This window comes from Hetaerina americana, unplaced genomic scaffold, assembly GCF_022747635.1.
Source record: "Hetaerina americana unplaced genomic scaffold, ioHetAmer1.1.p SCAF_7, whole genome shotgun sequence".
NCBI lineage: Eukaryota > Metazoa > Arthropoda > Insecta > Odonata > Calopterygidae > Hetaerina > Hetaerina americana.
In genome coordinates this window covers 12,448,204-12,472,685 of record NW_027287316.1, presented here as the reverse complement: position 1 = coordinate 12,472,685, position 24,482 = coordinate 12,448,204, and the positions used below count along the sequence as shown (strand labels likewise).

The 24,482-nt window shown below is 37.1% G+C and overlaps 1 protein-coding gene across 1 annotated transcript; it reads left to right on the top strand.

Annotated features, from left to right (window-relative positions):
- The first annotated feature begins 2,339 nt into the window (after nucleotides 1-2,339).
- Nucleotides 2,340-18,330, top strand: LOC139696539 (prion-like-(Q/N-rich) domain-bearing protein 25). Its single transcript, XM_071595342.1, has 14 exons — nucleotides 2,340-2,415; nucleotides 3,689-3,805; nucleotides 4,185-4,298; nucleotides 5,574-5,690; nucleotides 6,070-6,183; nucleotides 7,460-7,576; nucleotides 7,956-8,069; nucleotides 9,345-9,461; nucleotides 9,841-9,954; nucleotides 10,371-10,487; nucleotides 14,615-14,734; nucleotides 15,095-15,211; nucleotides 17,155-17,286; nucleotides 18,287-18,330. Exons 1-14 carry the CDS (start codon nucleotides 2,340-2,342, stop codon nucleotides 18,328-18,330), a joined length of 1,530 nt encoding a protein of 509 aa, XP_071451443.1.
- The last annotated feature ends 6,152 nt before the right edge of the window (nucleotides 18,331-24,482 follow it).

Below are 24,482 nucleotides of genomic sequence, written 5' to 3'. Positions count from 1 at the left end.
AAAATTAAAAGTCAAAAAAACAATGGTCATCAGAGAGAAATATGAGCGACCTACTAGGAATTGCGGTTAAACTTGCGATGTCCAGTAACTGGCCCCTAGAATTTAGCAATGTTGGGTTCTTTAGAAAGAAACTCAAAGAGCGGTGTCAGCGTTTTCGTTATCCATCACGATAACAAAGACGGCTATAATGAAAGGATCCACGTTAAGAAGATTCATGATTCCCCGCAGGTTTCTGAGGCGTTCGGCGGTCGGTATGTTATTGCATTCTTGACGTAAAACTATTATATATATATATATATACATATATATATATATATATATATATAATATATATATATTTATATATTGGGTTGCCCATTATCACCGTTACTGTTCAACCTGTATGCAGAGGAAATGATTAAAGAGGCATGGGAAGAACTAGAGGTAGGAATGAAGGTGGGCGGAAAATTCGTAAAATCAGTTAGGTTTGCTGATGACCAAGCTTTAGTTTGTCAGTCAGTCAAGGGGCTGCAAGCATTGCTGAGTGAATTGGAAATTCAGTGCGACAGGTATGGGATGAGAATCAATATTAATAAAACAAAGGTTATGCGATTTTCTAGAAATAAAAAGGCTAAGCTTAACATTAAAATAGGAGGACAAAAACTAGAGCAGGTAGAACAGTTTACGTATCTCGGCAGTGTTTTGGACCAACACGGTCAAAGTAGTAAGGACGTAAGGAGAAGAATTGCGCTAGGAAAAGAGGCTTTCACAAGGAGGACGTAGTTGATGACAGGGACGTTGAGTAAGGATGTTAAGAAAAGACTCGTGTAAACTTTGGCATGGAGCGTAGCTATGTACGGCGCGGAAACGTGGTCATTGAAACAGGAGGATAGACGTAGACTGGAGGCTTTTGAAATGTGGCTGTGAGGAAGAATGGAGAAGGTGATATGGACATGGAAGAAAACAAATGAGTAAGTTTTTGGTATGGTGGGCGAAGAGAGGGGTTTGTCGGGAGAAATCCTATGGAGGCAGGAAAAGTGGATGAAGGGGGTGTTGACCGGCAGTGGGATGTTGAAGACTGTGATAGAGGGTAGAATGTTGGGCAAAAGAAGAAAGGGAAGGAACAGGATAGGGATGTTGGACGGGACGAAGGGAGGAAGAGGGTACACAGAGATGAACATTTAAAAGAACACTCACACGGTAAATTGTTCGAGCTTTCTCACTCAAGAGCTGCCTCACTCTCTTCTCTTCCTATCCCTTCACACGCCAATTCCCACAACCTTTCATTCGACCAGTGTTTTGCCCTTAGCATCCTATAATCCCTACCTGATTCAGCCACCAACATAGAGGTGAGAACTCGTGAACCCGCCTACATACTAGCTTTCCGTTCTTTCAAAATTCCCACCCATAACCGCCATCTTTAATTTCCCTCCCAGCATTCCCTCCACACGTCCCCTCACCACCCATGCCCCTTTCCCCTCTCCCCAGCAACATTATATTTTCAGTCCCTCTTGAAGAAGGCCTCTGAGAGGGCCGAAAGCTCGAACAATTTTTGCCATGTGAGTATTCTTTTAAATGTGTCTATTCTTTTCTATTTGTGTTGTTTTGTGTCAGCCCCATTATTGTGCCGCTCGTGTGAGTTTTTCCTTACGATCGTTATATATATATATATATATATATATATATATATATATATATATATATATATATATATATATATATGGTTTATATATATTTATATATATGGATATATGTTATATATATAATATATTTATATATAATTATATCATATTACTGACGTATCTTCTATGCAGTTATTCAGTTCTCTCACTTTTCCCACCGATTATCCGGCTTGCACATCTTTCCAAAAATTATTAATTTCCACTATTTATGTGTCCATTAAAAAAAAACTTTTCTGCATCGCCAGTAGTTCCATCTGCACCGATTTTCCGTCTCTTGTTTTAATATTTCCTATTACTTAGAATCCTATGACTTTCATTGATTAACCTTCAACCTATTCATAATTCTTAGGTTTCCCAGTAAAATCAAATGTGACTGAAACCCTAGACTACATGAGAGCCTTATTTGCGTTCATATTTGCATGTAGCTTGCGTGTAATTAATTTCCCATTTTCTCAAAAACTTTGATAAATACTATCTCTTTCAATGTAGAAGGAGGTGTTCAAAAGAAGAAAAAATGGAAAAATCACATCAGAACGACTGCATCGGAACACCTGGCGTGATTTCTCATTGGACACGCTCTGCACTGTAAATCCACAAACCATGGTTTTGCCGTTGTCAAATTCTAATTTGTCTTTCCTATTTCCTCCAGGTGATCTCACAAGGCATTTTTAATAGAAGATGGCACTGAAGAGTCTTTCATTATTCTTGATATACTGCATCGTTACCATCACACTCGCCGTTGGCACGACTTCAAGTAAGTCATTTTGGAATGCGAAATCTTGACTTCTCATCCTACGCCAGCCTACGTCCATTAGGGCGTGTACGGCTGTGAATTGCGGTTTTACGACAGAAAATCTCATTCATTTGGAGTCATCGTATGAGTAATAAGTTAAAATAACTACGTACATACCAAATACGTCAAACGCAAGCCTTGTGTATGTAGCGCCTAATTTGGGAAGGCCTAAGTAGCGTGGGTCGCTTGGTAAAATGTTGTATTGCTTGCGCAAACAACTTGTTGATGCCAAGGCTCTTCGCAGCCAATTCCCACGTGGCATATTGACATGATTCAAGTTGCTGCTGAATAAAACACTCTCTCAAGTCTCGAATATGTGTGAGATTTGGATAATATCGTGCAAGGGTTCACCCTCGCGTCATTCGGGATATTCGGGATCCTATTCCGGTAGTGAGCACTGGATTCGGGATGGGAAATGCAAATGTAAGGGCGATGGAAGAGAGAGGGAACGAATTGCGCACAAAAAGAGAATGACGAATTCAAATAGTTGTTTGGTGTACACGTGCAAATGTTTCGTTCTGAGCAATGGGAGTGAATCCGTGAGACCGAAATCGATCATTTTACCCAACACTGTTCTCTCCTACTGATCAATCCATTCGCTTGGGTGTGGAAGCATCAATGTCCAACCATTAAACGTTAGTTCTACCTGTGCTCTGCCAGATAGAACACTCACAGTCAACACAGAAACGCTCTAAAAATGGGTACATCCCATAACCATCTTGCAGGAATCGACCCTTACCTTCATATTGAAAGACTACATTTAGAATGAATTCTCTGAGCAAGTGCGGCTAAAACTAGTTCGACCACCTATCCCTACTACACCGCCTCACTTTCAACACGTTTCGGGAAAAACTGTCCAAACTAGATGCATGTGAGTTAAAAGAAACTACAGCCGCTGCCGTGGCAGAACATTCAACATTGCCATTCGGATTGTATATGCCAATGAAGGAATTTAAGTGTAAAAATCATTCGACTTGAACGGCATTCGAACCTGGATCATCTTATTTTTGCCGCGGGATCAATCCCATTAATAAACTACCTAGGTGTCCTAATGCATAGAAAAAACATTGCGTCCGCATGACACTTTGCGTGAATTTAGGTTTTCCACATTTACATATGGTAAATTTGCAGAAAAGTGGGAAACGATAGCTTTATTTAATGTATATTGAGTTAATACACAACTGCAGAAGAAAATGGATATTTGCACTTTACCATTGAAATCTTCCACTTCCAGACTATGGCGACAGTTGCTCCAATGACAAGCCATGTGACGACCCCAAATTGACCTGTGATAACGCCACATGCAAATGTGCTTCTCAATACACGCTGATTGGTAATTCCTGCAAGTCACGTAAGCACTTCTCTTGTCCGCATTCTATAACTATGTGTAGATTTGCCTCGGCAGTGAAGAATTTTTACGAGGTTACGTCATGATTTGAATTCTTTTTAATGCCTTGTATTGCAACAGTACTACATACGCAAATTAATATTAATTGATTATTCCATTCTACAATATGCCAAATGAGGAAGGCAGATATTTGATGCTGGAACCTTATCCATAAAAATACGCTTAGTGATTTGAGTTAAGAAAGACCCATGGAATCGAATGTGCTCGGATTTTCCTGTTTTCATTACAACCTACTGTAATTGGTAACGTTTGTTTTACTTCATCGTATTTAAGAACTTGAAATTCGCTAACAATGAATCATTTATTATATTTCTAACCTCAGCCATAAATGGAACATGCCAAAAGCCAGAAGACTGCGTGCCTAACGCGGCGTGTACTGCCAACAAGTGTGCCTGCAAGAGTGGCTACCATGATGACGAAGCACGCTGCGTTAAACGTGAGTAATTTCCCAGTCGTTCAAGAGCCATATATTTCGGTATGAAATGCAGTTTAGGGATTTTGACTGGAAGTCTGTTATTTGGTCATTGATTACTCACCTCCATGGGAGACGGGGGGTGACTGTCCATCTCCTGGTAATCCCTGCTCTAATCGCATCTCCTCCTTTGAGTGGATCTTTGAATTGGATATGTTGTGGCTTGATTGGTGTGGTCATCAATGGTAGTAGTGTTACTGGTAACGATTAAGGCGCATCATTAAGACATCGTCTATTCCTCGCAAGTGCAACCAAATCTACGGATCATCCCGTTTATGTAACTCTCGAGGCTTTGTTCAAATGGTAATTTGTTCAGTGTTCTCCTGGACATGCTTTACTTTACTTTTACACAGGGCAGTAATGAAAAGTAACGTAAAATGAAAAAAAAGGAAACAGAACAAGTTACTAGTTCAAGAAAACCACAAGGGTGACTTTAACTGGATGACCTGCACGCAATTGCGAGAAATTAGTAGCATAAAAATAATTCAGCAAGACCGAAATTCGGGGTTGGCACGATCAACATTGGAATTAAGGGTCTACCAGTTAAAAACCGTTAATTAGCACCATAGCTCATTAAATATTTGCAACATTTTATGGGGGAAATGGTTTGCGAGACACAGTGATTAGGTCATTGTAATACACGTTGTGAAAGCAACTCCGCTGTCCACTAGTATGTAGATTTCTTAGGAAACGGCATTTCCCACCCAGCACTAGACCTAACGAGATATGAATGGATTCGCAAATGGGGAGTCATTGGGGTATTCTTCCACTATCTTCATCCGCCTGTTCTTTTCCAGGAATATCAAGATCAGAATTATTGCACATCTTGTTGGGGGCTGAGGGTTTCCAGGGGCGTACTCGTGCATTAGTCCCGGACCCTAACAACTTTTGTCCAAAGCCCAGCCTGCTATACAACTTGTTTTCCCAATAAAATGCCCATATGCCATAAATACTAAATACTCTGCAAATGAAACCTTTTTAATTTTTGGAAAATTAAGACTTGTGATTGGCGGAAGAATTATTTGAAAACGTTATGCCTAAAAATCCAAAGTTACCAATTCTGTCTCTAAGTGTGGTAAAACCGAAATAGTAATTGGAAGGTACCTTGCGGATTTATTAAAAGGCAAATCAGGAGTAAAATGCCTGACGATGGTTTCATTTAATCGCATTTTAAGTTAATGATAGGCTGCAGGAAGAATTGAATATTTGCACCTTACCATTGAAATCTTCCACTTACAGACTATGGCGACAGTTGCACTGCAAGCGAGACATGTGTTGACCCCACATTGACCTGTGAGAACTCCACATGCAAATGTGCCTCTCAGTACACGCTGATTGATAGTTCCTGCAAGTCACGTAAGCACTTCTCTTGTCCGCATTCTATAACTACTTGTAGAAATGCCGCGGCTGTGAAGAATTTTTACGAGATTACGTCATGATTTGAATTCCTTTTAATGCCTTGTATTGCAACAGTACTACATACGCAAATTAATATTAATTGATTATTCCATTCTACAATATGCCAAATAAGGAAGGCAGAGATGTGATACTGGAACCTTATCCATAAAAATATGCTTAGTTATTTAAGTTAAGAAAGACCCATGGAATCGAATGTGCTCGGATTTTCCTGTTTTCATTACAACCTACTGTAATTGGTAACGTTAGTTTTACTTCATCGTATTTAAGAACTTGAAATTCGCTAACAATGAATCCTTTATTATATTTCTAACCACAGTCATAAATGGAACATGCCAAAAGCCAGAAGACTGCGTGCCTAACGCGGAGTGTACTGCCAACAAGTGTGCCTGCAAGAGTGGCTACCATGATGACGAAGCACGCTGCGTTAAACGTGAGTAATTTCCCAGTCGTTCAAGAGCCATATATTTCGGTATGAAATGCAGTTTAGGGATTTTGACTGGAAGTCTGTTATTTGGTCATTGATTACTCACCTCCATGGGAGTCGGGGGGTGACTGTCCATCTCCTGGTAATCCCTCCTCTAATCGCATCTCCTCCTTTGAGTGGATCTTTGAATTTGATATGTTGTGGCTTGATTGGTGTGGTCATCAATGGTAGTAGTGTTACTGGTAACGATTAAGGCGCATCATTAAGACATCGTCTATTCCTCGCAAGTTGCAACCAAATCTACGGATCATCCCGTTTATGTAACTCTCGAGGCTTTGTTCAAATGGGAATTTGTTCAGTGTTCTCCTGGACAAGCTTTACTTTACTTTTACACAGGGTAGTAATAAAAAGTAACGTAAAATGGTAAAAAAGGAAGCAGAACAAGTTACTACTCCAGAAAACCACAATGGTGACTTTAACTGGATGACCTGCACGCAATTGCGAGAAATTAGTAGCATAAAAACAATTCACCCAGACCGAAATCCGGAGTTAGCACGATCAACATTGAAAAGAAGGGTGTATTCAGTGGCACACCGTTAATTAGCACCATAGCTCATTAAATATTTGCAACATTTTATGGGGGAAATGGTTTGCGAGACACAGTGATTAGGTCATTGTAATACACGGTATGAAAGCAACTCCACTGTCCACCAGTACGTAGAATTCATAGGTATCAGCATTTCCCACCAAGCACTAGACCTAACGAGATATGAATGGATTCGCAAATGGGGAGTCATTGGGTTATTCTTCCCCTATCCTGCTCCGCCTGTTATTCACCAGGGATATCTAGATCAGAATTATTGCACATCTTGTTGAGGGATGAGAGTTTCCATGGGCGTACTCGTGCATTAGTCCCGGACCCTAACAACTTTTGTCCAAAGCCCAGCCTGCTATACAACTTGTTTTCCCAATAAAATGCCCATATGCCATAAATACTAAATACTCTGCAAATGAAACCTTTTTAATTTTTGGAAAATTAAGACTTGTGATTGGCGGAAGAATTATTTGAAAACGTTATGCCTAAAAATCCAAAGTTACCAATTCTGTCTCTAAGTGTGGTAAAACCGAAATAGTAATTGGAAGGTACCTTGCGGATTTATTAAAAGGCAAATCAGGAGTAAAATGCCTGACGATGGTTTCATTTAATCGCATTTTAAGTTAATGATAGGCTGCAGGAAGAATTGAATATTTGCACCTTACCATTGAAATCTTCCACTTACAGACTATGGCGACAGTTGCTCTTCAAACGAGACATGTGACGACCCCACATTGACCTGTGAGAACTCCACATGCAAATGTGCTTCTCAATACACGCTGATTGGTAATTCCTGCAAGTCACGTAAGCACTTCTCTTGTCCGCATTCTATAACTACTTGTAGAAATGCCGCGGCAGTGAAGAATTTTTACGAGGTTACGTCATGATTTGAATTCTTTTTAATGCCTTGTATTGCAACAGTACTACATACGCAAATTAATATTAATTGATTATTCCATTCTACAATATGCCAAATGAGGAAGGCAGATATTTGATGCTGGAACCTTATCCATAAAAATACGCTTAGTGATTTGAGTTAAGAAAGACCCATGGAATCGAATGTGCTCGGATTTTCCTGTTTTCATTACAACCTACTGTAATTGGTAACGTTTGTTTTACTTCATCGTATTTAAGAACTTGAAATTCGCTAACAATGAATCATTTATTATATTTCTAACCTCAGCCATAAATGGAACATGCCAAAAGCCAGAAGACTGCGTGCCTAACGCGGCGTGTACTGCCAACAAGTGTGCCTGCAAGAGTGGCTACCATGATGACGAAGCACGCTGCGTTAAACGTGAGTAATTTCCCAGTCGTTCAAGAGCCATATATTTCGGTATGAAATGCAGTTTAGGGATTTTGACTGGAAGTCTGTTATTTGGTCATTGATTACTCACCTCCATGGGAGACGGGGGGTGACTGTCCATCTCCTGGTAATCCCTGCTCTAATCGCATCTCCTCCTTTGAGTGGATCTTTGAATTTGATATGTTGTGGCTTGATTGGTGTGGTCATCAATGGTAGTAGTGTTACTGGTAACGATTAAGGCGCATCATTAAGACATCGTCTATTCCTCGCAAGTGCAACCAAATCTACGGATCATCCCGTTTATGTAACTCTCGAGGCTTTGTTCAAATGGTAATTTGTTCAGTGTTCTCCTGGACATGCTTTACTTTACTTTTACACAGGGCAGTAATGAAAAGTAACGTAAAATGAAAAAAAAGGAAACAGAACAAGTTACTAGTTCAAGAAAACCACAAGGGTGACTTTAACTGGATGACCTGCACGCAATTGCGAGAAATTAGTAGCATAAAAATAATTCAGCAAGACCGAAATTCGGGGTTGGCACGATCAACATTGGAATTAAGGGTCTACCAGTTAAAAACCGTTAATTAGCACCATAGCTCATTAAATATTTGCAACATTTTATGGGGGAAATGGTTTGCGAGACACAGTGATTAGGTCATTGTAATACACGTTGTGAAAGCAACTCCGCTGTCCACTAGTATGTAGATTTCTTAGGAAACGGCATTTCCCACCCAGCACTAGACCTAACGAGATATGAATGGATTCGCAAATGGGGAGTCATTGGGGTATTCTTCCACTATCTTCATCCGCCTGTTCTTTTCCAGGAATATCAAGATCAGAATTATTGCACATCTTGTTGGGGGCTGAGGGTTTCCAGGGGCGTACTCGTGCATTAGTCCCGGACCCTAACAACTTTTGTCCAAAGCCCAGCCTGCTATACAACTTGTTTTCCCAATAAAATGCCCATATGCCATAAATACTAAATACTCTGCAAATGAAACCTTTTTAATTTTTGGAAAATTAAGACTTGTGATTGGCGGAAGAATTATTTGAAAACGTTATGCCTAAAAATCCAAAGTTACCAATTCTGTCTCTAAGTGTGGTAAAACCGAAATAGTAATTGGAAGGTACCTTGCGGATTTATTAAAAGGCAAATCAGGAGTAAAATGCCTGACGATGGTTTCATTTAATCGCATTTTAAGTTAATGATAGGCTGCAGGAAGAATTGAATATTTGCACCTTACCATTGAAATCTTCCACTTACAGACTATGGCGACAGTTGCTCTTCAAACGAGACATGTGACGACCCCACATTGACCTGTGAGAACTCCACATGCAAATGTGCTTCTCAATACACGCTGATTGGTAATTCCTGCAAGTCACGTAAGCACTTCTCTTGTCCGCATTCTATAACTATGTGTAGATTTGCCTCGGCAGTGAAGAATTTTTACGAGGTTACGTCATGATTTGAATTCTTTTTAATGCCTTGTATTGCAACAGTACTACATACGCAAATTAATATTAATTGATTATTCCATTCTACAATATGCCAAATGAGGAAGGCAGATATTTGATGCTGGAACCTTATCCATAAAAATACGCTTAGTGATTTGAGTTAAGAAAGACCCATGGAATCGAATGTGCTCGGATTTTCCTGTTTTCATTACAACCTACTGTAATTGGTAACGTTTGTTTTACTTCATCGTATTTAAGAACTTGAAATTCGCTAACAATGAATCATTTATTATATTTCTAACCTCAGCCATAAATGGAACATGCCAAAAGCCAGAAGACTGCGTGCCTAACGCGGCGTGTACTGCCAACAAGTGTGCCTGCAAGAGTGGCTACCATGATGACGAAGCACGCTGCGTTAAACGTGAGTAATTTCCCAGTCGTTCAAGAGCCATATATTTCGGTATGAAATGCAGTTTAGGGATTTTGACTGGAAGTCTGTTATTTGGTCATTGATTACTCACCTCCATGGGAGACGGGGGGTGACTGTCCATCTCCTGGTAATCCCTGCTCTAATCGCATCTCCTCCTTTGAGTGGATCTTTGAATTGGATATGTTGTGGCTTGATTGGTGTGGTCATCAATGGTAGTAGTGTTACTGGTAACGATTAAGGCGCATCATTATGACCTCGTAATTGGAAGGTAACATGCGGATTTATTAAAAGGCAAATCAGGAGTAAAGTGCCTGAGGATGGCTTCATTCAATTGCATTTTAAGTTAATAATTGGCTGCAGGAAGAATTGAATATTTGCATCTTACCATTGAAATCTTCCACTTCCAGACTATGGCGACAGTTGCTCTGCAAGCGAGAAATGTGACGACCCCACATTGACCTGTGAGAACTCCACATGCAAATGTGCTTCTCAATACACGCTCATTGGTAGTTCCTGCAAGTCATGTAAGCACCTCTCTTTTTCTTTTTTCTTTATTTTTATAATTAATTGCTTGAATGTTAATGTTTTACTACTAAAATGGCAATATTCGATCGTATCTATTTTTAATTTTCCTACGTAGCACATTTAGAATCACTTATTTTGTTTTTTCTTTTCTAATTATTCTGGCTGAACAAAATAAATGGATGATTCACCGAAGCTGTCAAGTTACTATTGGTTTGAATGATCTTTAATTAATGTATTATATGTCTTTGGCACATTCTCTAATATATATCTTACTTCTGTCCTTTCAACTGCATTGTATTACCTCCATCATAAAACGCCGAATTATTATCAGATGTCATGTTGTTGGTAATTTTTAAAATCTTTTCGTATTATTTGTTGCATTCACTTTGATTTATATTCATGCCTATGCTTCATGTTATTTGAAACAATCTTGAGAATGTAGAAAACATGCTTAGCATTAATATTTTTTTCTATTTTATAGTCAAATGGACATGTTTTGTTTATCCTTTATTTATGTCTTTGGATACCCTTTCTTGTGCATCATTACATAAAATAACTATGAATGATAATGTCAGTGGGAAATTCACATGCTACCTCCAATTTATTAACTCTCTTTTTATGAATTTATTTCCGAATTCAACTTGTAATGCAAATAACACCTGCAGCACTGCAGCCCAAATATCTGACGGCATGACTTGCATTTGTGCCCTTGGCTATAAGGTTGAGGCTAATGGAGAAACATGCTTGACAAGCAGGTTCCTATGGGTTTAATGCCAATCATAGATAAATTAGGAGAAGAGGTGAAGTGAATGCAGGCTGGAAATTTGTTATTATAAATTAGAGATTCAAATCACTGGTGTGTAGGTGATCAAACCCAAAGCTAAATTAAATTTTTGTAAGCACTGTTTTATTCCTTTTCTTAGTTAAGGATAAATGGGAGTAAGGGAGTTAAAAAAGAACTGAGAGTAACTGAAAATAATCTAGGGAATATTTCTTAAAAAACAATCAAAATTTCACCCAAAGAAAAAATCAAAGTTGCCTTTTACAGTGGTTCATACCTTAAGAACCTGATCTCTCACACTAAAGACAAAGTTCTCGAAGACGAGATGAGTGGAGTGTATGAATTAAAGTGCTTGATGTAACTCAAAGTATGTTGGGCAAACAGGGCAAAAATTTAAAGAAAGGATAAAAGAACACCAAGCATGTGTAAAGAATGAGAACCTAACATCCCTCTTTGCGAAGCACCTCATCAAGAATGATCACAAAAGTGACTTTGTGACTAAAATTCTTCATTTTGAAAATAAAGGTCAAAGGCTTGACGCTTGGGAGTAGTTGGAAATTTTGAAATGCATCTGTCACAAGAATGAACTTGCAAATGAAATTTTGCATCCCTCCCACTGCACCCTCCTAGACATACCACTCCTGCAAGTCAGCGATTGACACTGAAAGATGTAATTCTCTTTTCCTCCCAGCTACATTTTAACCTTTTTAACCCTCCCTTACCCTCCTTCTCTGACCAACCTCCCTCCCCCAATCAGAAGGTACATAATACCAGTTTGCTTCTACGAGGACCACCTGATGATGACATTCAACATTGAAACCTAGGTCGTGTTTTTCAATTAAGTGTATGGAATTACAAAGTCAATAATTTCATTTCAATTCAATATTCAAATGTTCTATTTGAATGCCATTGTAGAAGACATCTAAATAACACTCTCATTACTTTGGGGATGAGGAGTGCTGATGCAAAAAATTAAGGAAAATTTAAATATGGCACTCATGCATTATTGTTCATTGACAATCATTAATCATTTACATCTTTTGGATTAAAGAACATATATGTAGTACTTGATATTTTTGGTACATAACAAAAAAATTATTCTTTGATTTTAGAACAAGTAGGTTCTCTTTCAATGATGATTTCTCGGTATATGATCATTATGAATTCTTCTCCCTATTTCCATTGGGTAATGTTCTGCATTGCTGCTGACATTTCAACAGATAACCTGTCCATCATTTTCATGGCATTCACATCTGAAGATGATGGATGAGTGAATGAGATGGTGGACATTTGCCTTTCACTTAATTTTACTTCATTGGATCATTGGATCATGAAGGAGAATATTTTTATTTACCAAGTATTTTTGTCTTATGTTATGCCAATAAATTTCACTTGGCAGTTAATGGTTGCTGGGCTATTGCAAACTTAAAGTGCTATATATTACTTAGGACTAATAGTGTGTAAGAGATTAAATAATAATATATATTCTTTTTTCTTCTAGAACAATGGAAAATGCTCAGTGATGGCATTGAATCAAGGGATTCAGCAATCTCTTGCTCCCTATAAATAGGGAGCCCTATAAAAAGGATTAATCCATCACAACCCTATAAATAGGGTTGTGATGGATTAATCATTCTATTGACTTATAAAGTTTCTTAAAGATCTCCTTAAGATTTCCAGAGTAACTAATCTTGACATGAGAATGATCTATTGCTTAAAGATAAAAAGTTGTCACTAAATGGAGTAGTTTAGGAGCTGCAATGCCAATGGTATCACTTTTACTCATCAGAGATAGTTCAAAACATTCTAGCAATTCATGCTGCTTCTTCCAGAATGGATAGAATGAATATGTGTGAGGCATAGAGATACACTTACAAAACATAATATAATATTCAAATTTCAAATATATAAAATATTCAAACCTCTTCATAATTTCAAATGATGGAAATAGAATCTTCATTCCTCTTTCAATCTTTAGCACTCAGTTCATGGGACACATTGTGAAATTTTATTTCATTCTGAAACATTTGTTTTTACCCTCATTTATTATAATTTTAGCCCCAAGAGAATAAACTGACTTAAATGTATAGGCTTAATTTTCTCATTTACAATTGCAGTTGTAGTAGTCATTAGGGGTGGCGATGGACTGCTGCGGTCATCTGTGCCATTAGGGATGGATGGCAAAGGAGGAAGGGTCAAGAGAAACCCGTCATCAGTATTAGCCCACTCTTAGCAAAAGGGAGCAAGGGTGACCACAGCTTAACTTTCTATCTCACGGATGTCATACTTACTTAAAGTGCTCTCCACAAAGCACATCAAGTAGGGATGGGGATAATACGGAAAATATCTGCTGTTGTTTCCAGGAACCTGGGCCCTCTGGGTGGGAAACCAGCGCATTAACCACCACACCATTCTGATCCTCCTTTTCTGATTCACCTTTTCAAAGATTAAATTATCAACTCTCATTAAGCACTAATGGGATCCAACTTAATTTCATTACCATTTTTTCCTCATTATAGCTACATTTGGTGACTTGATGGTACTTCAAATGAAAGCAATTCATACTTGAGGATATTTAATAACAATTGATATAAATAACTGTCTCTATGAGAGACATTTAATAAGCATATTCACTTTGTACTAGCTTATGCACAGAAATTATTTGCCTATTTTATCCAGCACTTCTAATTGGGTATTGACTGAATATCATTAGAAAGTAACTATGAATTCTGTTTTATTTGTATTTATTCTCACTGCTGTTCCTTACTTTAAATCTTCCTTTGTCATGCTCTCATTTCTTTTGACATTCATGCATTGAGCAAATTAATCTCTCAATCCACCTTCTCCTGGTGGAGAGGAATCTCCAGGAGACATTGGTTTAAGCCTTTAAGAAGAGAGGTTGGAGACAGGAATTCCTACCTTCCCCTAGTCCATATCCCTTTTCCCTACCAATGTACTCCTGAATTGGAAGCTCATGCATGCAAAACACATTTTCTTTACTCATCTACACAATCAGGCATGCATATGAAGGATTTAGGGAAATCATGCACCATTTAAAGTTCGTTCAGCAGGGTCATTTTGGCAGAGAGCCAACAGGAATGTCTGAAATGAAATTCTGTATTCAATTAAAAAATGTTAATACTCATTTATTACTTCCTGAATGGGAGTGGGCTTCACATTTGTGACAGTGACTTAAGATTCATATTGGGTGCCGATCACAATATAAACATGATTTAATAAACATAGGACCTTTTTCCAACTGTTAAAATGTTTTTAATGATCATTTAGTATTGTAAGGTTTCCATTGATAGTTCACTTATGAAATCTATTGCACCTTTTTTACAGTGTATGGGGCTAATTGCAGTAAAGATAACGATTGTGGTACAACAGCAATGAAGTGTGGACAAAATAAAACATGTGAATGTAACATAGGCTACAGTGAAAAAGATCAATTGTGTACTTACAGTAAGTAAACGTGCATTATATACTCGTAGTAGCCATGGAATGTTCAACGAACGCAAATAAGTAAATAATTAAAAACTTTGAATACAAAAAATAGTCCTATGCAGAAAGCAGAGCTTTAGGTCACATTGTAAAAATTTTCTTAAGGAACTAACATGATAACATATTCAATTTAATGTAATAATTTTAAGTCATTATTTAGTGCTTTGTGCAGCTATATACTTAGTATGATCTGCAATATTTTTAAAAATATATACTCTCATAAATATTGCTACATATTTCAAATATGGGATAACCTTCCAATTAGTCTTATGAGCATGAATACCAAATGTAAGTGACATATTTTATTCTATTCCTAAACAGATTATGCTAAGCCATGCACTAATGACAGTTGCGGGTCTCCAACAATGATTTGTAATAATGGATTCTGTGCTTGCTTGAACAAAACTCACCACTTCATGGATGGAATTTGCAAAGCTTGTAAGTCCAGACTGCTGTGCATTGATTGTGCTGATTTTATTTTTATCCTTATTCATTTTTTCCATTTTCACAATTTCATGTTCTCTACTTTGGGTTTTACTCATCATTTACTCAGAGTGATTTTTTATGTTTTGATTTTTTGTGTTTATTCATTTCTTATTGATTGTGGTTGGATATATGTTTTGTCATTCTGCAAAATGAAATATATATGTTGTTTTAGTTATTTGCATTTTACTTACTATTTTATTCTGCCCATAATTGGCCAAGCACATATTATATGTACATGGGATATGTAATTCAATTGGCATGATATGTCTACTATTCAGTACATTGGTTTATATGGCTTAGCCTCTGGGTGACATATTTCTATAAGCATCTCTTTATTGCTATAAAACAGCATTACATGTAGTTAGCTGATTTCAATGTGATATACAGAAGATCTAGCCAAGTATATAGATAAGTACTATCTAGAGAAAATGTTTTTCTTGTTTTACTAAATTGAAACTTATTATATCAATGTTTAAAGCATTGTAGGAACGGTTTGAATTGTAGTAGCCATTATCTTTATTGATTAAATAATCTAATCATTAATTCTAAGCTACCCATTAAATTAAAAGAGTTGGATTATTATGACTACTATAATTGAATATATTAATTTTTACTTTAGAATGCAAATTAACAGTGAAATAACAATAATAATTATGTTTCATAGCACTGGGAGAAGTATGTGTTGGAGATGACTGTGCCTCTTACTTTGCAACCTGCACAGAAATTAAAAACAAAAAAACATGCAATTGCAACAAGAATTATAAAAAAGATGGAGAAAAATGTTTGGCACGTGAGTAAAGACAACCAAGTTTTTAAAAATATATTACCTTGTATGTAATCGCTTGCTTATACAATCACTGTAAAAGCAGACAATATCACAAGAAAATCATTGATGTTTGTAATGAAAATTCTCGATGATCTCATTGAACTCTGAAAATCATATCCCATAATCAATAGGAAACTCAAATAATATCTTTTAATGCCTGGAAATTGCTTGAATGGTACTTTGTACAGAAAGCAAGATAACCAAGCTGGCCATTGAAGTAAGAGGAAATAAATTAGAACAGGGTATCTCATCAATAACATATTTTACCAGATTTTGGAGGAAAATTGACACAGTAATGTTAGGAAAGGAATTTTTTTGACAACAAATGTATTTACGAGAAGAAGGAAAGTGAGTTCAGTAAATAAAAATATAAAGACTTTAATATTAAGTCAAGTGCTTTTTGGACCTGAAACCAATGACCCCTGAAGCCTTTGACCATCTTTCATGGATATAGATAAGCACACAATGAACTTTAGAGTATGAGACACGAAAGTGGCCAGGGGAAATCTGAAAAATGGGTGAAGGGAATAATGAGAGTTGTGGGAAGCATAATAGAAGATTTAATATTAAATAGGCTGGGCAGAGGATGGGAGAAATTAGGTTTTTAGTGAGTATGAAGTTAAATAGAAGGTATAAGACCTGAAGAAGGACATAATGTTGGAAAAACAGGATGAAAGGATTCACTATGTAGAGTATAGCAGCTATGGGGACCACTCAAAACCTATCTTTAATAGGTAGATAGACACCTTGAACCGAGCTGTATGTTATTCCAGTTCCATTCTGTCATTATTGGATGAATTGCCATCTTGCAAGTAATATATGAATAATACCACAAAAATATGTTTAAATGTACTAGGCTTAAAGATAACCTTTGCAATCATTTTTGTGTTTTAGATAGATAAATGCAAAAGGAAATGTAGGTAGGTGAGACAATTATTGTAAGCTTGGTTTAAGTGTTATGGATGCTTTCACAATAAATATAAGCCATAAATTTAGGCTTTTAGCAATAAGCTTATTTGAGAAAACACCTTATTTTGTTTTGTAAATATTATTTCCTACTTTCTTTCAGCACCAAATGGACTCTGTAACCCTAGTTATGGGTGCAAAGATGCTCATTCAAAATGTTTAGAAGTTAAAGGTGTGTACAAATGTACGTGCATTAAGGGTTTTGACTTCAATAAGGACAGCATGAAATGTTCAGGTAAGCACAGTTTTAAATTTCAATTAGTCCTAAATCACTTTCTCTTATGCTTAACTATTGGATCCAACATACTTATATTTTTGCAAATTGGAATTTCGCATATTTTTGGTGGAGTTTTGCATAATTTAAAAAACCAAAATTCAAACCCATACATGAGCAGTGATTGCTCAGGAGGAGACTTATGGAAAATAACAAAAGATAAGCACCCCTAAATATGTGTTTACTTTCCATTTTATTTTGATTGTGCCATTTATGCTAATTTCTGATAGGCCAAGTGATTTTTAACATTTTTGGGAGTCAATCATTCTCTAGGGTTGATGATCCATTTGAGTTGGCAATAATTCAAATGTTATTATGATACAATCCAAGCAATGTTTCAGGGAAAAAGTAAGACCAATTGATGATGACCCCCCATTGACTAAAATGTAAAACCATCTAGATATCCCTATGTTGTTGATGGCCCTTGAAGAAAAGATCTTAGTGGATTCCATTGGAATGCTATGTTTATGACACAAATGTTGAAATGCTTAATGGATACCCTGTGACTTCCTGAGTGCTCTGCCCCACAGGGGGTCAGAAGACTAAAGGGTTTATTTTCAATCACTGAATTTTGTTTTGTCTACTTGGTTTGATGCAATATATTTTAAATGGACAGGATTAGAGTGGTAATTTTAAATTAACACCTATTGAAATAAATAGGTACATGATAGCTATTATCATTTAAATAATACTTTTGGACTCTCATACTTGATCCAAGAATATGTTCTCGATTAATTTTCCCATTTATGAAAATTCATTAAAACACCATTCTACATACCCAAAATATCTATCTACCTATTCATGGAAATGCACTGTGACCCTTCAAAAATTAGTTAGAACAAACCTATCCTCAATTGAAAACTTGATTTTTAAATTATTTCAAATGACTACTGAGTAAAAATCTTACAACAAAATTTGTACAATTACATTGCAATTTAATTTTGTAATATTGAATTTTAAGGTGACCACTCTATTCTTAGGAGTGATGATGTAGATATGACTTGATCCAAGAGGGATTAGTTAAAGACTAAATAAATGATTCCCCATTGCACTTTTTCAAAGACTGATATATTGCACTTCATGTTTTCAAAGAATTTTCGAGGAAATTATCTTTTCCAAGGCATGGATATTTCAACTGTTTAATTCTTTCATGTGTAATCCTTGGGCAAAAAGAATAGAAATAAAAGCAATTGTTTTTCATCATGCTCCTACACAAATGCTTGTAGGTTCTTTATCAATTAAATCGAAAATAATAAAATTGAATTAATGTAACAAAAAAGTTTGACAAAAATAAATTAATGCCTGTTATTGAAAATTTGAGTGAGCTCATACAGAATTGATCATGTTACAAAATAGGATAGAAATCACTTAAGCAGTAACTGCCTGAATTTAAGACGAAAGTTTTGGATGAATTGATATGTCCAATTATTGTGCGGTGAACCGTTTTGAACTTGATTCCCATTTCATCAAATATCTTAATTTCCATGGGCATGTTGATCCCTATGGGGGGTTCTACAAACAAAACATTATGCAGCAGTTTTCAGAAAAAAATAATATCTTACATGCCATTTTATTCTATGCTTATCTCTGTACTGCCTATTGTGATTCGACAAATACATTACAACATGGATATGGCTGCAACTAGCATTATTCAAATGTAATATATCTTCATGAAATTTATTCATCATTCAAAAATTTCCCACAGTTCCTTAAAAGAAGAAATGTCACTGGTTAGAAATCTGTCATCATTTTCAAGTCAATTTTTCTTATAAATAATTGACGGCTTGCTCAAGTCTTGGTAGCTAAATTTTACTTTTCAACAATTTTCAAGAACTACAACCTTACAGTGGGGTGAACAGGTGGTGAGACTTGTTACTTGTTGAAGAAATGATATTATTGCCAAAAATTCCATGACTCAAAAGAATGCACTTTGTATCCACACACATGCATTACATATTTAGACGACCTAGGTTTACAATGCATAGCATCATCATTAGATTTAATTCAAATGTCTTTAGATGTCCCAAAGAGTCACATTATGCCTTGTCCAACCCTGTCAATTTGGTCATAATTGCATGACATTTTAATAAATTTAAAATTTGAAACACATAAAACTCCCTTGTGATTCATTCATGATTGATAATTTGTTGAAATTAAATTCATAAGTTGATGAATGGAATGAATGCATCCCTTAAGGACCAATGCACAGTTATAAAAGAGAAAAACAAAAATTAAGAAGTGAAAAGACTCATGGCTAGCACCTAGAACTCTACAGGTATACATGGTGGATGACGGTAGACTCTCATACATACTGTTTTTGACCTTCTTTTATGAAGTAACTATTGTACACTTGTGTTGTTTATATTTCCTTTATTGCCTTGATGAGTTCAATTGTGTTATATGTACTTACAGATTTAAAAAAATTATTATTATTACTATCAACAAGAGTAATTTTTAACCTTTGAAAATTGGAGAGTGAATACTTTTCATGTCTAGATATTAATTCTTTGGTGCAATTGAAAAATAAACCATTTAAAACTTGATAATTTTTGCAGGAGGACCTGAAATTCAACTAAAATCTTTTTACTGTTCATTTACTTGCTTTGATTTTTTACCTAGGGAGTTTTATTTCCGGTTCGGTGATTGCCGCTGTCTTTACATTGTTGCTGAGGCTAGTGTAATCATGATATTGAAGATTCAATACCCTGTTGACAGACAAGAGTGAATGAGAATGCACTTTAATTGTACTCTGATGCTATGCATACAACTATTATTTTGGCTCACATCCTTCAGGGGAATTCTTTTCCGCATGGCATGAAGATGAATCTGTGTGACAATTCTTTGGTTTGCATGAGAGGATTTGGAAAATTGTGACAACCCTCATTCATGTTGGATTAACCAATAAAAACGAACAACTAAGAGACAAAATATGATTTCAAGTGGGTCATTAATTTGTACGTTCTCTGTGTGAGTGTGAAGGAACTTCTAAGAAGTAAACATTTTAATTATTATTATTATTATTATTAGTAGGTAATCTACCAGTTAAGGTAGGTTTTTGGATGGACCAAACTACCAAATAAATATTTTGTGACACCATATCAAAGTTTATACGAGTCTTTTCTTAATATCCTTACTCAATGTCCCTCTCATCAACTCCCTCCTCCTCGTGAAGGCCTCTTTGCCTAGCGCAATTTGCCTCGTTACGTCCCTAGTGCTTTGACCGTGCTGGTCCAAAACACTACCGAGATACGTAAACTGTTCTACCTGCTCTAGTTTTTGCCCTCCTATTTTAATGTTTAGCTTAGCCTTTTTCTTTCTAGAAAATCGCATAACCTTTGTTTTATTAATATTCATTCTCATCCTATATCTGTAGCACTGAATTTCCAATTCACTCAGAAAAGCTTGCAACCCCTTGGCTGACTGACAAACTAAAGCTTGATCATCAGCAAACCTAACTGATTTTAAATATTCCCCGCCGATTTTCATTCCTACCTCCAGTTCTTCCCATGCCTCTCTAATCATTTTCTCCGCATATACGTTGAACAGCAACGGTGATAATGGGCAACCCTGCATTACACCTCTTCCTAACATTGCCTATTCGGACTACCCGTTCCTCACTCACACCTGAGCAGTCTGAGACATGAACAGGTTGCGGATTAGCCTCCTGTCGCTCCAATCTATTCCTATTTCCTTCAATACACTCATTAGTTTTTCTCAATTCACTCTATCAAACGCATTTTTGAAATCTACGCAACAGGCAAATACATCCAGACTGTATTTTGTGTTCCTCTCTATTAGTGATCTCATTACCGCAATGGCATCACGCGTAACTCTCCCCTTCCTAAACCCAAACTGAGCATCCCCTAAGTAATCATTTGCCCTACTCTCTATCCTTTTGTTTATGATCCTGAGAACAACTTTAGCTGCGTAGGATATCAAACTTATTGTTCCGTAGTCCTCGCATGATGTAGCCTTTACCGTTTTCGCAATAGGAGCTAACACTGATCTCACTAAGTCTTCCGACCAGAATCCTTCCTCATAGATACTACGAATCAGCCCATATAGCCTCTTCCTCCGATATTTGCCTAAACATTTCAAAAGTTCCGCAGGAATGTTATCCACCCCCACGGCCTTATTTAGTTTCATGCCCTTCCAATCTCATCGTCGAGTATGCCTGGACCTAAGCTATCTTCCTCCACGTCATGTTCCTTTTCTATGTCTAACTTTGTTGGTCTAAGTTCTTTACAATACAGTTCTTCTATATATTCCTTCCATCTCTCAGGGATCTTTCCTGTGTCAACTATCATCTTACCCGCCTTATCTCTAACTGTTAGCATAGATCTTCCGTTCTTGCTTCCCATAAAAGAGTTAACTTTGCTGTACAGCGCACCAATTTCACCCTTCCTCTTCAAACTTTCCATGTCCTCGCACTGCGTCTTCCACCATGCTTCTTTTGCTTTATTTGTCGCCCGCCTCATTTTATTATTTAACTCTTTGCACTTCATTTTGCCTAACTCTGTGTTTTTATTCTTCGATGTTCTTCTCTCATCCATCCTCGGATTAATCACATCCGTGATCCATGGTTTCCTAGTCCTTTCGCGTTGACAGTCCGCATCCGCTCCCGGGAAGCTGTGTGGATTTATCACACTGTTCCTAAACCTGTGTCTAACCAGAATATAATCCAACTGATACCTTTTTGAGTCACCTGGCAATTTCCATGTATACCTGCGTCTTTTGTGGTGTCTAAACCAAGTGTTGGTGATGACTAACCCCTGTCTCCTGCAGAACTCAACTGCTTTCTCCCCGCGGTCATTCCTCGTGCCTAAACCGTAGTCCCCCACCTCATCACCATCTCTTCCTTCGCCTACCGTCGCATTCCAATCCCCCATCACTATCAAATGTTTCCCTGCAGGAACACACGCGATTATGTCCTCTAACTGATCGTATATCCTATCGACCTCTTCTTCCTTATGGTTGCTCGGTGGCATGTATACCTGAATAATAACCAAGTTCGTCGGTTCTGCTTTTATCTCCACTAGTAGTATTCTATCCGTTACCTGCTCTATGTTGACTACGCTTCTTCCTACCTCTTCATTTAATACAATGGCAACCCCTCGTTGGCTCTCGTCCCCGCCGCTGTATATTATTCTATACTTATCACTCCAGTAATCCCCTCTATCTTTCCATCTCACCTCGCATAGACCTAAAATATCTATATTTCCCCTTTCCATCTCTCGCTTAACATTCTCCAATTTCCCTGTCCTCATCATTGTCCTAACATTCCACGTTCCTATCCTAACTAATTTGGTCTTCTTCTCCTGCGTCTTCTGTCCTGCTGCTGCTGGTTTTCCCTTGCAAGGGTTTCGTGTGATGACGACCGCGGAAGCCTTGCCTCTCCCGCTGCCGGGCACGACACACGGACGATTCGGCCGAGCCCCGTGGTTGCCAGGACTCAAAATCTCTGTTTTGTCCATAATGTAAATCTTGGGAATGATAATTGAGGTGGTTTCCCGTTGCCTTCCTCAATAGTGTTTTTAACGTGACACCATCACTTACTGGCCGCCCCACTGGGGTCAGACGCCATTGCAGCCGCCTCACTGAGGAACAGACGCTGCGTGGACTACCTTTCGTCTGGCTCCTAACCTTCGACCTATCTGGCATGGGTGGCCCTACCAGGAGTAATAATTATTACTCCCGCCAGCACAGCTCTAGGGGTCATCGGAACGCACAAGCCCTTCCACCACGTCAAGGTTGTAGTCCATGGGAGGGAAAACATTTTAATAACGTTGAAAAATTTAATTATTTATTTTGTGGATTCGTGGATTTTTTGCGAGAAAAACTTGATCTAACATTGTATTAATATCGAGAAATATGTAAAAAATATATTTCAAAAGGTATTTTTGTGTAAATAATATAATTTAGAATCAACTGGTATTATTTTTCCTTTGAAATCCGTTTGCAGCTATTAACGGCGTGATTTGATTGCATGTTATTATTGCTCATTTTGTACTAAGAACTGTTATTTTGTGAACAAATTAGTGTACATTGAAATTTACATGGGAAAAGTAATAGTGTGCCTTGCTTTTGAAAAATATAGCAAAGTTTTATGATGCAAAGGGATGCAATACGTAATGACAGTGGGTGGAGATTTTATCATTCAATTGGCTATCGAAATTACAGACGAAAAATTGTGGACAATATTTGAAGTCATGAAAATATATATGGGAACGATTATCAATATTTTTACTTGCAAAACCAAAATACAAGTACAGTTCAATAATTCAATGATAGCTCCCATAATTTAGGGAAATCAGGAGTACATTGGAATAAAATGGATTGCAATTAACGACTTATATCTTATGAGCTTTCATTTTACGAATTTTATTTCGTGTAAATAAAAAACAGTAATTATTTGGAAAATAGCCTAACTGGAAAGTAATTAGTACTCCTTTTGAAATTTCAAAGGTGCGTTGGTCTTGACATTTTCCATGGTTTCCATGACTGCTGTTAGGAAAATGAAGGAATGGGTGACTAGTTTGAGTTTATTTTCAGATCAGCTCAGCAACAATTATATACCATCTCTCAGTTCCAAAGAATGAGAGAACTGGGATGGAAATAAATCATACCATGAACATGTAGATAAAATGGAAATTTCAAAATTTTGAAACAGAAAAAGAATCAATTTGCAAGCAATGGGCGCAAGCAATTTGCAAGCTCTTACCCTATTATTTAATGCAAGCAATTACTCCATCAAGTGCTCAGCATTAGTGGAAAGACTTTTCATAAAGAAAAGATTCTAATTTCCATAAAGATACTGTGATCTGTAAATACATGGTTTGGATAAAAAATAACGGGAACAATTTTTTACTGACGTGAGTGTACGTCGAAGTGCGCTCGCGCCGAGCCGGTTCGGTGGCGGAGGGTCTGACCTACAACACGCGCCACCTTGTATGATATCTGTTTATGTATTTTTATAAGTAAATATTGAATGCATGCTTTAATTCGGCCGAACGAAAAAGAATCAGCAGTTTATTAGGAAAAAATCCTATTTTAACGTTTATGTCAATTTCAATGAGAATAACTTGGATGCAAAGAAGATTGAAAAACACGGTACGCACTCGTAAACGTAAGGTACTTACCTGGTAAAAATCTATGGT